This window comes from Lichenostomus cassidix, chromosome 15, assembly GCF_008360975.1.
Source record: "Lichenostomus cassidix isolate B80296 chromosome 15, HeHo_3.0, whole genome shotgun sequence".
NCBI lineage: Eukaryota > Metazoa > Chordata > Aves > Passeriformes > Meliphagidae > Lichenostomus > Lichenostomus cassidix.
The window spans coordinates 8,867,004-8,885,082 of NC_139496.1; the positions used below are offsets into that span (position 1 = coordinate 8,867,004).

Genomic DNA, 18,079 nt, shown 5'->3' on the forward strand with positions numbered 1-18,079 from the left:
CATGGGAAGGTCAGTGCAGAATTTCTATTATCATATGGTCAAAGTTGAATATTGCACCAAGTCTGTAAAGGCTACACATTGAAAGAGACAAAGAGGCTCAGTCTTCATTTCCATATCAGAAAGACAAATGGGTTTTCCTGTAAGAGGCATCTGTTAGTAGGAATAGTCATAACTATGTCTTGGCCTCTCCCTTGGTCTGGGAGATGACACTCTCTTTTACCTTTCTTGCTTCTTCCAGGTCTCCTCCTTGACTGCACAATGATAATTTTCCACTTGTTTGATGTGCTGACTGAAAACTAAATTTCACAGAAATTTGGAGACTACAGTTGAATTATCCATGGCATTTCATGAAAACGAATGGGCAAAATCCAGTTGAGACTTGAGCCTATTGGTACTGAGTAGTCAGCCCTGCTCTGAATTTAAAGGGAAGAGCTTTCCCAGAAACACCAGAATGATGATAATTTGTCAAAAATGAAACATCAAAGTCATGTAGGGATTGAGAAATTCTACAAAATCAGCAATGTTTTGCAATGGGGTGAAGTGAAGAGTCACATTAGAGCTGAGGAGGCTTGTTTACACATGGCACTTGTATTTGCCAAATGAGACTGAGGTGTGGAGACCAAGAAATTATTATCTAGGCACCATGGTTTTATCTTGGACAAAACCATGCATTTTTTTGAACTATTTTCAGTTCCCCAAGATAACCTTACGAGAAGATACAACCACAATAAAGACATTTTAGCTTATCAAATCCATTTCTTCAGATATGACATGTGAAATAGTATTGCTTAGTTATATGATCAAGTTTAGTGGGACAAGTTCAAAATTTGCACTGGAAAGCACATGTAAATCCACACACGTGAATTCCCCTTCTCCCAAATCTAGCTGGGAAAGGATCACAGATAACATCTTTTAGAAAGACAGCAGGCAGATGTGAAGCCCTGTCCTTAACTTCTCGAGTGTAAGAACTGTGCAATTAAAAGGCTGTTAAAGATCTGTCTGGGGTCAGCTGCACTGTGTAGCATTTCCTGCTGCTCCTCACTGCTCTGTGAGGGATCAGGTCTGTCCTCGAGAGCAGCCATGCTGGACCCCAGAGCTCTGGGCACCAATGTTTGCAAAGTGCTGTTTTATTCCAGTTGTTCTGTTGTGCTCATTTACAGAAGATACATGCTGTGGACACTGGCAAGATGTAAATATGAAAAAAGTAAATGAGCAAGATTATAATAAACTATAAGATAAAATAAGAGTAAATATGAGGGTTCCAGCTTTGTATAGTGTGTTCAGCTTTTACTTCTCTGAGTAGTTTGCAGGAAAAATACACCCCAAATATGCAGGTGACTTTCCCAGTGATTCACAAGGTAGGCCACCTTTGTTAGGTAATTACTTTGTGAGACAAGAATGGGAAGCCAGGAAGTCTGTGTGAAGTGGAGGAGCAGTGTGGAGATTTCTCTTTGAAGTGCTCCAGCAGTGAATGTGTTAAATGTTTTCATCAGAGACTTACCAATAAAAAAAAAAAGGCAGATGGTGGATCTGCAGGAAAAGTTTATAAAGGAGAGTGAAAAGCCCCTCACACCTAAGACAGTAGGAAAGAAAGAGCACATTTCCCCCTTTTTAGCAGCTTTTGATGTTAACAATAATGTAATCCTTGTGTAAATGTAGTTCCACTGGGGGCACAGCCCACTGCAGTGGGACCTCCCTCACAAAACTGCCGGGATTCTCTACTTCCCCCCCGAGCAAAGCAGGCGCCTTCTCTAAAGGACTGAGAACCTTCCAGCTCCTCCGGCGGCACAGGAATAGCCATGTCTACGGGGAAGATCTGCTGCCTGGTGCTGCTGACCCTGGGAGTACTGACGGTGGCAGTGACACTCGTGGTCATCCTGACTCAACCCAGGTGTGCTCCCCAGCAGTACCTGCACGGTGCCGTGGCTGCTGACACCGAGACCTGCTCCCTCATTGGCCGGTACGTGCACGGACCCCTCGGCTCCTCAGGTCGCTTGTCGTGTCTGTCGTGACTCAGACTAACAGACGGGACAAGTACTAACCACGGGCGTGAGCTGGGTTTCTGCCCCGTCCCCGCTCTGGGGCTGAGCAGCAATGCTGCTCCCGGCCTGACTCCAGCTGGGAGAGCACGCGGAGTCTCTGCCTCCGTGGCTGATGCTTACTTTCATTATCCAGTGTCACAAAAACTTGTGACTCTGCAAGCCCTCGGCCTTTTGGAAAGTATAAATATTTATAGGATGCAAGTCTGGTTTTAAGTGGGGATGCAGGAAATTTACTTTTTACGGCATGGTAGTTCTGTCGGATAAGTGATTTAGTATAAATGAAGAAGTTTAGAGGAGCTTGCAGAGACCTACAGCTGCACTTCGACAGAGTCAAGGAAGGCAGGCACAGAAAGGGGGACTGGCAGCCCAGCCTTTTGGGGGTGGGTTTCTGGACTGAAACCTGCAGCAAGTGTGCCTGCTATGAAGAAAAAAAATACAAAGAGCAGATTTAATTGAAATTCAGTCAAGTCAGTGTAAGTACAAAAGACATACAGCACTTGGAAAGAAATATGTAGATTAAAAAATTCTTTAGGTGCCCAGGTTGTACCACTTCAGTTTGTATAATAACTTCTCTCTCAAACATTTTGACTCCCATGTTATTATTTTACTGTTACTGTTCCTTCAGTTATTAAATGCCTGTGTCCACAAAAGCAGAAGGGTGGAAGTTTACACACTATGTGCAATGCTGGAGCTGTGTGTGCTCTGCCTTGTGGCTGGGGGAGTGAGATGAGTCCTGTTGCCATCATACTCCACTTTGCCATGTCTCACCTGTGATTCTGGCAATGACATCCTGACACAGCATTTGTGAGTAGCTGGAGAAAATATACTGTGGCTGCACATATGTCAAGGAGTCAGATGGGGTTTTTACATGAAGCCACAGGTTAGTTCTTCAGAAAGCAGAAGTGTTTTTTAAATCACTATTAATGGAAAGAGAGGAAAATACATTATTGGATTACCCAAAGAATCTGCTGGGGAAAACCACTGCATTTGTTTTTGCAGCTACTGTAAATTTTAATTTGATGTAGTGTATAATCATCTGGAAGGCATTGGTGTGAGAGCCACAGAGATCTGTGGTCAGTGGACAACTTAGCAGCTTTGGCTAGTTGGCTGCTGCTGCTGGGCTCTCACCTGTTTCCATCCCTTCTCTCAGCAAGAAGCACCACAGGCTTCCACAGCCTCCACCATTGCTGCAGCTACATCTCCAGTGCACTTGCTGACAAGGTCTGTGCTGCCCTCCAGTCTGATGGACCAACTTAAATTTCCTACAAATAGTTTGCCAATGATCCCCCAAAAAATCTGCCCTCGCTCCACTTTCCATCATGCTTTTTTCCCCTTTTGCCCATCCTGGGGTGAGAGTAGGGCAAAGCCAATCAGCCCTCAATGGCATCCCTAAAGACACACTACAGGGCTGGTTTGTCCCTGCTCTTCCCCACTGACCTTGCAGACCCTCTCTCCTGCTGGGATCCCAGGCTGCCCCCTCACAGCCACCCCTTTCATCCTGCAAATCCCCCCTGAGCTCACAGGAATCCATGCGGGGGATGCTCAGAGAACTGGTCTGGGGCCTAAAGCCTTGGAATCTAAAAGCAGCACCTAATCTCTGACTTACTGCTAAATTTTATTCTTTAATTAAAAAATCTTGTTTCTTTTAAAGATAAACTCAAACCAGATGCTTTGTGAGTTGACAGGAATGAAATTCCTGGGGCACTACATGATACTCTGTTGGTTTCAGATTATTCTGTTTAGGAGTCCTTGTGTGTTCCTAATAGAATTTTCAATTGAACTTACTGAGAATAACTGAACTAAACCTCTTGCTCAAGGAGCAAACTTGTATTTCAATGAGTGGGATAGTAGGCTGGGGAAAACACCTCAGGGCCCATGTGTTTTCCATCTCTGGAGATTGTGTTCATGTACTCTGGGGCTGTGTAAGGTTGGACTTTCTGAAATCTTTATACAACTCTTTGGCCCTCTGCAGAAAGTAAGCAATCTCAGTGAGCCTTCAGCCTGTCATCATTCATGTTGGCAGGTCCTGAGCTAAACTTACCCTTAGTCATCAGTACCCAACTCTCAGTGCTGAACAAGGTTGGGTCTCTTGCTGTGTTTTTTCTGCTGGAAATTGGAGACTGAAAGCAACATTGTACAGCTGTCTGGTCTAGACTAGGACCCTGCCCTGGGAGAACACTTGTCCCTGAATGAGATGAAACACTTTGATGAAGAGGGATGGGAGGATAAAAGAGTCAGAGCAGTTTTTACCCAAGGATGTGGATTTGGTGCCACAGCCCACATCAGTAATTTGTCCTCGTGTCAAGAACCCTGAGGAGACAGGAGACAATTGCCCTGTGACAGTAAGAGGTACTCAAACTTCACCCCCAACTCTGAGCCACTTGTTCCTTCCTGGCAATGGAAGAGGCTCTTTTCATCAAGCGTGCCAAAAGCTCTCTATTCCCTACCAGTTGCTGTTTGAGCTCTGCCATCCACTGCTCTGCATTCCTTTGTTTCCCAAATGGCAGAAGCAAGAGCCAGCATAAGGCCAGGGAATGATTTAGGAAAAATGTTCATTTCCAGTGGTGGGATTCACTGCAGCAAGGTGAGCTGATCTGGCCTGGCCCAGCAGCCATCTCTGATCCCATTTCTCCCATGCAGGCTAGCATAAACTTTGGGAACTGGCTTTTTCTGAAATCAACACTCCCTGGGGGGACAGGATGGTGGGGAGGGTGAGAATGGTGAGACTTTAACAGTCAGAAAACATCTGCAGTCCTGGGAATCTCAGTTCTAGCTAGAGAATCTGATGCAAAAATCCTTTTCAGTGATGGCCTAGCAGATTTCTGAAGTATGTTTATATCCCAAAGGATTTGGTTTCCCTTCTTGTGCATTTTAAATTTGGTAACTGGCCCTTTTTCACAGAAACAGTTGTTGTTTTTGCTCTTCATAAATCTTAAGGAGGCAGCTGCTGTATGATAGGTGGTCTCCCAGCCTCCAGCCTTCTTTAGCAAAAATAAAAAAAGTCAATACAATTTAATACTTTAGCATTTCCAGTGTTTTTAAAAGGGCTTCAGGGCTCCTTCTAACCTAGGGCAGAACAGCAGTCTTGGTCTGCAGTCCAGCACAGACCATCTTTGCTGTGAGCAAAGTGCCATCATTCATCCTTCCAGGTAGGGCGAATCCCTGTTTACTGCTGCTGGAATGGGACTTGGTTGTTAACACCCTCTTCTGCTCCTTATTATAAGGAAACTCCATTAATGACTAAACCCTAAAGCTGAAACTAAGTGGCAGGAAGGATATAGGACAAAACATGTTGTTATCAGATCTTGTCAGCTGCAGCACTGATATCTCTAGAGAGACTGGGTAAGGTGCCACACTTTGATTAAAAAAATTGTTTTATAATTAAGCTCACTGCAGCAGAGATCCATCTAAAGGGAGCCAGGCAATGAGACATAAATCCAGATGTGGCTTTGCTATATATAATGGCCCTAAATTGTCCAGGCATCACTTCCAGGGAAGTGGCAGGTCTCTGACTAGAAGTGGGTGAGCCATGCACAGGGAGCCACGGGTGACACACCAAGAGCCACCTCTGTGTATTTTCTGGTGAGTGTCAGTCTAGAGAGAGGCTGGAGGGAAAGGTGTCAAGGCTGGAGGCCAGTGTGAATGTGCTGTGAATTAGGGTGAGAATCTGGTTCTTTTCAGGCTTTGGGAAAAATGTGCCTGATGTTACATGTTAAGGTATTGATGCATTGCATTGAAATGTGCACTATACCATCTCAAAGCTTGTTTTTAAAGTTGTTTTTCACTGTCAGAGCCATGGTTTTCCCGGTCATCAGGCTTTGTACATGTGCTGCCTCACGGGCCATAATCCAGGGGCTCTGGGGAGCACTGTCTCAGGTCAGTGTAGCAGTCCTTCTTCCCCCTTTTTCCAAATTTCCAACATGCTGTCTGGGTGTTCTTCAGAGGTGCATCAGTTTTTTAGGAAGCCCTCGTGTACTTCCTTTCTGTGGTCAGCAATTAAAAGCTCCAGTTTCAGAAAAACACCACCCAGGGGCATTGGTGTTGTGGGCATTGGTGTTGTGAATCCATCCCCTGCTGCAAGGGGCTGGATGGGCAAGCCTGAGCCTCAGTCTCCATATTCAGAGCTACAGCCAGGGAGCTCCTAGGAGGCCAAAAAGCCATGCAGACCCCTGAACAGAAATCCTGGTGTTCCCTACTATTTCTTTTCTTCCCACTTGTCCACATGTCATTTCCTTACGGGCAGTGGTTCCGAGGCACGTACGGAAACAGAGGAAAGACACAATCAGTGTGCCTGCTGGCAGCATCCTGTTTCCGGAGCCAGCAGGTCCCAGCCATATCAGTGGATGTAAAATAAACAGCAGTCCCTATGTGTGCCATGTGTTCCCATGCAAACTCTGGGAGCAGTCGCTCTACAATTAATAAACTATTCCACTTTCCCCTCTGGCTTTGCTTTATCTGAGCAATAACCCAGTAAAACAGTCAGAAATCTTCCTAGCAAACACCAGTGATGGCTACTGGCATGCTGTGCAGGAAACGCCACCCCATTTCCACTGCAAGGAATGTTTTTCAGATCTGCTAGAGGGAAACATTTGTTGAGACACGTTTCTCTAACAGAATCTCATTGCTGTCAGAAGCAAGAGGCTGCCTTAATGCCAGTAGGTTCTTTGATGTGGCTGTGCCTTGGTAGAAGAAGTTGAGGGTTTTTTTCTCTGATTTTGGTTGTTGGTTTTGTTTGTTTGTTTGTTTCCTTTTTGCTTCTTTGTTGGCTTTGTCTTTGGGAGCAGGATGGGACATTTTTGTGCTAATAAGCCCCGGAAGTCCCATTGAAGGAGCAATGAAGTGGCTATTGTGCTAATTGTTACAATTAGCTTTACATGGACCCAGTGTTCCCACTTCAGTGCCCTGTCCAGTTGACCAGCATATGCCTCTCTTAGGAAGGGCATTTGGGGAGCTAGAGATCAGTTGTTTGGTTCCTAGCATGTGGAAAGCTCTCATCTGTGCTGAGAGCATCTTTTTCCATGTCTGGGAACTCCTTGCTGTCCCTTTTTGTCCACAGCATTTGTGAGCAGCTGCAGTTCTCTCTGTCCTGTAACTCTTTGCCCAGAGGAAGCCCAGCCCCACTCAGCCTGGCCCCGGGCTGCTCTTTCCTCCAGTGGACTGTCCTTTCTTTCCCTCTCATTTTTCCTTCTCCAGCAGAGAAAGGTGCCCCTCAGTGCCCTCACACTCCACCCTGCTGCCAGTACCTTTCTCTAGCTGCTCTCCTCAAGCTGTGGCTACCTTGCTGGTGCTCTAAGGACGCATTTTCACATAGTTCCTCCATTCTGTCATTCCTGGATTTTAACTTTATCTTTTTTCTTCCTTCCCACCACAGGAACATCCTGAAAAGTGGAGGCACAGCTGTGGATGCTGCCATTGCTGGCTTGATTTGCACTTCAGTGATGAACCCTCAGAGTTCAGGCCTGGGTGGTGGGGTCGTATTTACCATCTATAATGCCAGCACAGGTATGGGCCAGCCCTGGCCTCTCCATGTGAGGCAGCCTTGTCCCTCTGCACACACACAGCTGCTATGGAAGAAATCAGAGCCCTTCCTGTTCTCTCAGAGCAGTATTTTGAATATAAAAGCTGCATCACAAACCACACTTGCGCTCTTAATCCAAAGCATCCACCACAGAGACCTGTGATTGTCATTTCACAGCAAGAACGTGTGTGGGGAGGAAAGAGCTTTGATATGACATGAACTGAGTTTGCTTCTCCTTCCCCCTCCAAAGCAATCTCAAAGTACATTTCAAAGTCACACAGCTGCCTGCAGCCAGGTGTGAGCAGCGCTGTGTGAGCAAAGCAGGCAGAAGTGGAGAGAGGCGTGTGCTGGCAGATTGGGCTGTCAGTGCCTCAGCTGAGCCCTCAGGATGGGACTTCAGGGGCTTGTCCTGCCCCAGCAGCTCAGGCAGTGACTGCTGGCACTGGGACTGTCTCACACTGCCCTCGCCAGTGCTAATAAAATATTCTGTCGCTGGACATGCATCTCCACTTCAGAAATCTAAACCTAACAATGTTCAGTGCCTGCTGCGGAGCCTTTCTATGTTTGGCTTAAACCCTAGTGTTGTTTTCTTGCTTTTATGTTCCTAATGTGGGGGTTTTTAAGTCTTGGCTTCCAAAAACCCCCAGAGCTTATATATCTAATAGTAATATCAACAATGAACACAGTAACAATATCCCTGTTTTAAAACCTCTGCCAAATAGTCTCACAGAGTCACAAATCTGGAAATGTTTGGGTATATCTTATGCAAGAGCTTAATTTGGCAGAGCACCTATATTTTTCTTTTTTTTCCTTTTGGCAGAGCCATGGAACTTTGTTTCCTGACAACAAACCTCCTCTGCTACCTGAGTTATGCTACTGCACCGAGCTGCCTGTGACTGTGCACGGCTCAGGTGCTTGGTACACCAGGGAGCACTGTGGGCTCCTGCAGCACAGCTGGCTCTGTGGACTGTGACAGGGAAAGATAAATCCTAGGCAGAGAAGGAGGCAAAATGATAGGCTAGACCTGAAATACAAGTGTATGAATGTGGGGATTTGGGTTAGTTTTTGTCCTTTCAACATCCATGACACACACAGGGTCTTTCAGGATCAACATTCTACTTTAAACATGAGGATTTACCTCATCATCACTGGGTGAATGGCCCACCAAGAGCATGAGGCTCACATTATGTCTCTGACATATGGCATCTGTAGAGGAAGTGCAAGAACCTGCAGATCAGATGTGAGGCAACATGACCCAGCCCATGTCCCAGCCCATGAACCCTGTGGGGAACCTTCACTGGCTGGAGACAAGCCCAGGCCTTCTCCCTGTGCCTTCAGTAGCTTTAGGCAGGCACTGCTTGGTTTGCTCTAAATAAAAGCACAGGAGTCAAGGACAAGGTGTGCTGATGCCTGACCCTGCAGGTGCACTTGGTGCATCTAGAAAAAGGCTCCAGAGCAGCACAGCTCTGGGCCAGCAGCACATGCAGTGCTACTTCAGCTGACTGAAGTGTGATGTTCACCTGCTTCAGGATCACTGCATTATGCATTTCCCTCTTCCTCTTTCTAGGAACAGTGGAGGTGATCAACGCCCGCGAGACAGTCCCACGAGTGTTTCCACCCAAATTATTGTCTGGCTGCAGTTCGGCTTTCCCTGTTGGTAAGGATGCAGCCTGGACCATCAGGGCTGTCTGCCTCCTGGCACAATGTAACTTCTCTCCATAGCAAGTCTGCAGTTCAAGACCAGATTTCCCAAAGTGCTCATTTCCCAGAGAAAAATAAGATCAATAGATTTCTGGAAACAAAAGAAATCGATCTAGTGCTCTTGCCTGCGTCCATACATTGGGGAAGCATGCTAGCACATTGGGGGTTGAGGTGCTGGGCTCAGGCACTCTTGCTTTAGCAACACATCTTGGATCTCTCCACATTTCTTGCTGTATTAATTCTCCTTCCCTAGAATGTTATCTTTTGGGGTGTGTCCTAGATTCTGGAGATGTTCTTATCCTTGGAAAAGCCTGGAAAGGAATCAGGAGCAACTCTGGTTGGAAGGGACAGCTGGAGGTCTACTCAAAGCAGGGTGATGTCAGGTGTTGCTCAGGCTGCTCAGGGCCTTGTCCTGTCACATTTTTTAATTTCTCCAGGGATGGAGAATTTCATAGCTTCCCCTCTTCTGGTGTTTGACCAGCCCCCAGGAGTGCCATTTCTCCAATGTCCATTTCTCCATGTGCCTGTTGCCTGTTGTGCTTTCAGCACATCTCAAATCAGGCTCCAGCCTCTCTATACCCCTGCTATTCAGTAACAGAGAAATACATGAACAGGAAAAGGTAATAAACAAACCAAGGCTGCTTTTAGAAGGCTTGGTTGCCTCTACCAACTCATACTTCCATTGGAGAGCTTCCAGAGAGGTGAAACCGCCAAGCCAGTGACTTACTGGGTGTGACACTGCCATTCTCCTCTTCAGGTCCCCCCTGGATTGGTGTGCCCGGAGAACTCCGTGGGTATGAGGAAGCCCATAAGCGACATGGCCGGTTACCATGGAAAGCCCTGTTTGAACCAACCATCAAGCTCCTTTCAGAGCCACTGGTCATTTCCCCAGTTCTGAACAAAATACTCCATCACCCAGTCTTCTCTGTTGTGGGGAAAAGCCTGTGGTAAGACCCATGAAAGAAACTGCAGTGTGGGGACCACTGTTCCCTCAGCTTCAGACCCTTTCTCTGACATGCTGACATGGAGCACAGGCTGCTGCTGTGGCTTGTGCTCAGGGAATACTTGCTATGGAGTGGGAGGGAATCACAGAAGTGGATTTTTAAAATAGGCTGCAGTGTAGCACTGACTTGGAAAGTATACAACATGCATAACCCAGATCAGCTCCAGGAAGGAAAAAGAGGTTATTGGCCCTGGAGACAGAACAAGCTCATGCTATAACACTGATGAATGTTCTTCTTTAACAGCCCACTGCTGTGTGATGGCCCAAGATTTCTGAAGCTTGGCGACAGCTTCCAGTGGCCAGTGCTGCGGAAAACACTGCAAGATGTAGCGGAATATGGAGCTGCAGTGTTTTATGAAGGAAAGATAGGACAGGCCCTGGTGGAGGACCTTAGGAAGGCTGGTAGGTAAAAGTTACAGTTAGTCCTGATAGACAGCCTTTTCCCCAGCCATTGGCTCACAGTGAACCTGTACCAGGCAAAAGCCAGCACATGCTATTTGCTTGTCACTTGGCATGGCACCTGACATGGAAAGAGGCAATTTTTCCCCAGTTCCTATAACTCAGGCCTAGAAGCAGGGCTGAGACCACCCACTGCTCTGGCCTTTGCCCACAGTGCTCTTGCACTGGCCACTCTGACTCCCTTAGGCTTGTGACATCCTGGGGCTTGGTAGCACATGCAGACACGTGACAGCAGTGCTATGCTGGGTAGAAGGAATTTGGGGTGTACAGGGGTGGCTCTTCACAAGCTTTATTGAGGCTCTGATGTAGGCAGCCCACAGCACCAGTACAAGTTGCTCTGCTAATGACAGCTTCTGCTTCTCTGTTGAAGGGTCCAATCTCTCGCTGGAGGACCTTCGGGCATACAGAGCAGAGGTGTCCTCAGCTCTGAACATCACCCTGAGCAGTCACACCATGGTGTTTGCTCCGGGACCACCCATGGGAGGTGCAGTGCTCATGTTCATCCTCAAGGTATTGGAAGGTAAATTCCTAATGGAAAAGGGTCAGCAAGAGGTTTTCAGAGAGTGTTGCTCCAGAGTCATAAAATGTAATGGGCAGAAGTGGAGTTGTTAAGTGAGAATGGGGCCCAAAGCAGAAGTGTGACCATGCTATGCAGCAGGGGGATGAACTGTTTTACTTGTACAATGGGTCAGCATCATCATAGCTGCTGCAAAGGCCAAAGGACACATGACTTTCCCAACGCTTCAAAAGAAATTAAGTCACAGTGGAAATTAGTACTTGGTTGTTTCTGCGTCCACATCCTGCTAAAGCATAGGGGAAACTTGGTAAGAGCTGGGATGGGAAGAGGAGGCTCCTTTCAACTTTTTTTTACACTTATTGAAAAAACATTGCCTTGAGTCTATTAACAAAATTACTTAATCCTGCTCCTTAGCATATAAATTCCATAAAGCATCACTGGCAACACCTGAGCAGAAGGTAGAAACATATCATCGCATTGCAGAGGCCCTGAAGTTTGGCAACGTGCTAAAGCCCCATATGAGTGATCCAGCCTTCTCTGAAGCTAAGGTGAGCTCCATGGTGCTTGGGTGCAGTGCTACAGCACCAAGCAATGCTCTGACATGGTCCTGCTTTGCAGTCTGGAAGGGAAGAAAATACTCTAGGGCTGCTACTGAAGAGCAATGCAGCTGAGTTGGCCAAGGCAGAGGCAAGATCAGGCTGTTTACTCTGCAGCTCCAGCCGTAAGCTGACACTCACTTGCCTGACAAGGGAGGTGCATGTGCTCATGCCAGTGCCTTGGCACTGAGCTTTGTCCATTTTCTGGGATGATAGTGGCCTGGGGCTGAATGCTGCTACTGCAGGGCCCCAAACTCTGACTATTTGGGCTGAATTGCTGAGGCCTCCGTGTGCCCAAAGACTTGGCTGTGCTTTGGAAACCAGCTTAGTGTCCTTGCTGTGCTTGCAGGTGCCTGTGGGGACCATGTTGTCAGACGAATTTGCTGAGTTTGTGAGGCAGCAAATAGATGCTCGTGGTGATCACCCACTCAGCCACTACAACCTGCTGGAGTCCCTCTACAATGACAAGTACAAAAGTATGGGCACGAGCCACATCTCTGTGCTCGCTGCAGACGGCAGTGCCGTGTCTGCCACCAGCACCATCAACTACCCGTGAGTAGCCCAGGGCTTGGTAACTGAGTGCCACAGGCCATGTGTCAGGTTCACAGGGTACCTGCAAAGGGCTGGGTACCAGAAATGCAAAACCTTTGGGTTTCACTGGTTTAGGCAGCTTCTTAGCTGTGAATGTCTTCTTCATGTGATAACAAAGGTCTGTGAGCATCAGCTTCAAGGACCATCATAATTCAGGAGGGTGCAAGAACTTGCTGAACTCTTGCTGAGTTTCTGTGGGTTCAGCAAATCCCGACAGGCACCAGTAACAAGGAACTTATCTCTGTCACCACCAGCAGCACAAATTCCTTTCAGACACCCTCACTGGGACACTTGCAGGCTGGGAGGGGACAGAGGTAACTCACGTGGTGCCGTGTGCATTTAATGTCATTCACAACAGGAGAGCCCTGGGCACTGAAAGGCTTCATCTTTCTTCCCTGCAGGTTTGGCTCCCTTGTGTATTCTAACCAAACTGGGATAATTTTAAATAATGAACTTGCTGACTTCTGCATAGCAAACAGGAGCATTAAAGCAGGTGAGTATCCTCATCCTCAGAATAAAGCACAGGGCCAGGGGATGGATACACAGGCTGTGTACATGTGGGCAGGGACTAACTTTGAACTACGGGTACTCTTTCCTTTCCTAGGTCTGGATGAGAGCCAGTTTGTTTCAGACTAAGAGAGGATAAAGCCCTAGAGTTTGTCTGTGTCTAGTCACATATTCTCTTGCATGGAAACACAGGAGTTGTGGTTTCTAACCAGAGAAATCAGAGATGAAAAAATGCTCAAGCTGATCACTGATTGATGATAAGGGGAGGGAAGGAATGAAGAAATTACTGCTAAGACAAGCCTGCTGATATTTTCGGATCATTTATGATTCTAAGAATAGAGCTGCTACAGGCTTGCAGCAGGCTCTGTGACACAGCAGTGTTGGTGCAGAAATGGCTCTGTGCCATAAGCTGTCCCTGGTGCATCCCTCTTGGGCCTGCTGGGAGAGGAAACCAGTGCTGCTATGGCAGGATGGCTGCCAAGGGTTCCTCAGCTGGTTGGATGAAATGCAGCAAGTCCTGAATACTTGTAGGATGCCCTGTCCTGCATCAAGGGAAGCTTGTTTAGCCTATGCCATAAAGGTCCCTGTTTTCTGGGAGACAAGTTTCACTACAAGGATTTTTTTCTGGAAGTCTCGAGCATCTTGAGGAAGAAGCAGCAGCTTGTTTTTCTGTGAGAGACAAAAGAAAGGCAAGGTAGGTTAATTTGTGACCCTCCTACCCTGTAAAGAGCCACATGGAAAGAATAATATCTCTGCTTCTGCTCTAGGAGAGAAACCTCCCTCAGCAATGGTGCCTTCCATCGTCATCTCCAAGACAGGAGACATGCTGGTGATAGGAGGAGCAGGAGGAGGCTGGATTATCAGTGCTACCACCATGGTAAGTGAACAGGTACCACACAGCAACACCTTCCACTGAGCAAGGAAAGCACACACACTGTCCTGAGCAAAAGGAATTGCTCTGCTGCTGTTAGTTCTATGTAGAAAGCAGTGAGAAGGGCCTGCTGTAGACTCACATTACCTCACCTTCTTGCCCCTACCATATCTGTGGCAAGGGCAGGGCTTGGCTTCAGCCCTGCTGCTGAATGGCTCTTCCCTTCCCCCAGGAGGGGACACGAATGAAGGAGGTGACAGAACCCACAGCAAGTTGCTAGTTCTGGGAAGTATTGTAAAGTGCTCATCCTATTCTTTCACTTGCCCCAAGCATCTGGTATTGGTCACCATGAAAGCAGGAGACCAGGCTGGTAGGACTGTGGGTCTGGCTCAGTGCAGCCTGTGTTGGACAGCCTAGGTTTTATCTCCAGTTGGGCAGTGTGGGATTTGTCTCTTTGCAGGCGATTATAAACAAGCTGTGGTTTGGCTACAACTTGGAAGACGCCATTGCAGCTCCTGTCATGCACACCCAGGGTGAGCGTGTCCTGTTTGAGGAGCCTTTCAGTAGGGTGAGTGGCCTTGGTGGGAAGCAGATTGCTTCTGTAACTCTCCTGGGTAATCTTTATTTTGCCTCTGGCTCACCTTCTTCTGGTTTAAACATCACTTTCTCAAGCAGACTCCACACACACATCTACATTTTCACACCTGACAATGTTAAGACATCAGGCCCCTGCCCCATTCACTCCATTTCCTCTTCTCTCTCCCCACAGGAGGTTAGGGCTGGCCTGCTGGGAAGAGGACATAAAGAAAAGGAAGATAAATTTGCAATGAATGTTGTGCAGGGAATTTCCAAGGAAGGAAAATGCATTTCTGCTTACTCTGATGAAAGAAAGCTGGGGAAGTCGGCTGGATATTAGCATGAAATGCCAGCACAACTCACAAAGCCACAGGAGATTCAGAACATGCTTTTCTTGGACATGCCCATAATTGCCTGTTCCTATCAGGATGTCTCCTGGAGCATGGGCAAGGCCTGTGATTACACCTAATTCCAGTAGACTGCAGGTCACCCTCAGGCAATACAAAGAGAGGTCAGCCAGCCTTGTTTAGAGCTTCACCTTCAATTATTTATGTGATACACAGAAAACATATTTCTTGAGCACATCAGTTACTCAGAATGAGAGAATACATAGTGGGAAAGGAAAATTGGTCCAAATCCCACTGGGAACACTGTGAAATGACCCAGCCGTATCTTCCATTCCTGCTGGAGTCTTGGTTAAGAGTAGAATTGGTTTCTTTCAGGCTGTTCCACAATAAGCTTGTTATTACTAGGACTCAGCAATGTGAAATACATAACTATTTTAGCTACGAACATGAAGTGTCCGTAGCATAAGGAAAAAATCTGAAGCATCCAGGTTTAAAGGGTGGGTTTGGAAAGGGAAATATCAGAATTCCACACTCCCCCTCTCACTTTTCCCATCCAAAGAAGCTGAGCTTTTCCCTAAGGTGGCAGATGAAATCACACCATGGCACAAGTGCTGCCCTGCCTGCTGTTCTCTGCTTTGGGGGTGCAATGGACCCCACAGGCTCCGGGTAGCTGCACCAACACTTCCTCCATCCCTGCACGTGGTGACTCTGAGAATAGCCTCTCATGGGGGGATGTGAATTCTCTGCTCCTGGGATGGATAAGCTTCAGCTGAGCTCCCTGGAGGTACCTTTCCCTGTGGCGAGAGGAGTCCCATTCTGTGCAGTTCTCCCTCCTCAATGCTGGTACATGAGTCTTCGGGAAGGCAGGTCAGGACTGCAGTGGAAGTGCTGTTGTTTTTGGAAACTTTAGAACTTTCTTCAAACTGCACAGGATACATGATCAGGAGATGTCATTTGTAGCCCTGAGCTCAGCCTGGCCAGGCAAACACCAGAACTGCCGAGAAGTGATGCAGCCCTATCAGGCATTAGCAGAATTCTCCCATATCCTATGCACATGCTCCAAATCCCTGTTTACCACAGCTAGTTTCTAGTGTTCCCTTCAGACCACAAGGAGGGATTGTAGGACTCAAAGAACTATCACAGAGAGAGAAAACTTTTGTAGAAGAGACCTGAACTCGTGCACCTGGATGCAAAAGGTCTTTTGCAGTTAATCCATAACCTTGCCTTGCTCAAAATGGTCAAGGGAATCAAATATTTATGAAAGTAAAACCTAAAACCCAAAAAACCCCCAAGGCTCTTCAAATATGCAGGGTCAAATTCCCAGAATCCTCCAAAATTCCATTTTCTGAAAGCGTATGAGCCTGATTGCCTTATGGGCACAGTGTTCTGTGTGTGTCTGAAAGAGAATCAAACCAGAGACAGGCACTAGCAGAGCCCTCCCTCACACACAGAGCCCATGGGACTCCTAGTTCACCAACAAATATAATCCCTCTGTAAACAACATAACAAGCACATGCTCTTAAAAGACACAAGTTAAAACAAGGCCAGCTAGATTTTACGCCAATGTTTTTACCCACAAAGCCTGTCCAATAAAGCCATCAGGTTACTGAAATCTCAGCCTTCACTTACATTTTAGTGATGGTTTGAGTGAAGCTGACCAGAGCCAGACATGTGTTTTCCTTCAGAAGCTATACACCAAGGACTGTAGGACGACTGCTGCTCTATCAGTTAATGATTCCTGAGTTACGAGATTGTAACCACAAGCACTTAATCATGCAGCTGGGAATCAAGTTAGTTGTGTATGGAGCCAGCTCCATGCACTGCCCTGCTCCCTCCTTGTCCCAGTGGAAATCATCTTAAATCTCTGAGTCAGGAAGAACTGCTGGTTTCCCCATCAGAGTTGCTCACTCACACCATGGAATTGGCCTGGTATCCTGTGAGGCAGCGTTACAGTGCTGGTGAATGGGAAAGTAAACAGGCACAAAGGCTGAAGAGGGGCAGTTGTGTCCATTTGGAAGGCACTACATTGACTATGACTACCAAAGAACCCAAATCTGTGCAATGTACTGAAGTTTTCTACGTTGATTAACACTCTTGCCCCAGCTACCAATTCCTGGGTGCAATGGTTCTAGTGTCAGAAATAACACCTGACTGAGAGCTGTGCAGGGGAAGCACTGACAGGCGCCAGACACCATCTGCAGCTCCCACTGCAGCACCAGACGCACAGACTAGACCGGATGCTGCCTTTGGCAAGATCTGTAGTTATTTCCAGCTAACCCCGCTGAGCGGAGAGTTTACAATCAGCAACTGAGAGGGGCACTGGCTGGAGACAGGGAGAGCAGTCCTGGCTTCCCTATTAGGCTTCAGGGCCACCTTCAGCAGTGCTCTGTCCCTCTCCATCGTGTTTCAGCACTTCAGCAAGGCCAAGTCACCAAGTGACTGTCTCCTATTACCTTTGCTTCTGACACACCTTAGGGTGAAACACCCTGCAGTACTCCAGCCTACCACCTTTCCAGTGCAGTGGTATCACAGCTACTACATGTCTACAAAAACATAAGAATATTATCTTTAGTTCAGTACTCACTGCAGTTTAACAACTTTGCTACTAACTTTGCAACTGAGCCAATGGAGCAGTTTAAAAACCTGTCACAGCTTTATTTTGCAAGACAGAAAGAATGGGAGTGCAGATCTCTCACTGCAGCAGAGACTTCCAGTCCTGCAGTCCTCCCTAGAAGATCACTTGGTGAAGCTGAGAGATTGTACCTGCCTTGGCACCTCTGCTCTTGCCGTGCCACCTCCTCACTGCTGCTGAAATCTGCTTGGGTCAAGAGCCTCCTAGTTTGGTCTCTCCCCATTCTTGCTCCTCCCAACAAGAGAGCATTATTTTTGTACTGAAATCAGCTTACACAGATTTTTAAAGCTTCATTGTACAGAGGCTGCTCAATTTTCTAATGAAGTCTTTAAGTTATACTTTTAATAAAGTGTTTTTAAACCTGCCTGGGAATTTCTCCTCTAAACCTGTTGCCTATCCCCTCACACAAGCAGAGAGGACTCCATGCAGGTAACAGTTCTTCACTCTGGAGCCTCATGTGCTGCTGGAGAAGCTGAGGAATTGTGCAGCTTGTGCCACTTGTCTCTCACAGCTGGGTTTTGTCTCCTTGAAGAGGCTGAATGGTTGCCAAAAGAAAATCATGGTAATGTCAGACTGAAGAACCAGGGTCAAGAGATGAACCCTCCAACTCATGATCCAAATTGCTTTAATGGTTCAGCTTCCTTTCACATCAGCTGGAATCGGTCATGGAATGTGTCCTGTTCTCCATGCCCTGCACCAGAGCAGGCAGCTCACACTGT

At 47.1% G+C, this 18,079-nt stretch overlaps 1 protein-coding gene across 1 annotated transcript; it reads left to right on the forward strand.

Moving 5' to 3' along the window:
* The first annotated feature begins 1,548 nt into the window (after nt 1-1,548).
* On the forward strand, nt 1,549-17,724 carry GGT5 (gamma-glutamyltransferase 5). The gene is made up of 12 exons (XM_085075969.1): nt 1,549-1,960; nt 7,414-7,544; nt 9,128-9,217; nt 10,019-10,208; nt 10,509-10,666; nt 11,094-11,243; nt 11,655-11,788; nt 12,186-12,388; nt 12,829-12,920; nt 13,702-13,811; nt 14,266-14,373; nt 14,575-17,724. Exons 1-12 carry the CDS (start codon nt 1,800-1,802, stop codon nt 14,719-14,721), a joined length of 1,674 nt encoding a protein of 557 aa, XP_084932095.1. The 5' UTR covers nt 1,549-1,799; the 3' UTR covers nt 14,722-17,724.
* The last annotated feature ends 355 nt before the right edge of the window (nt 17,725-18,079 follow it).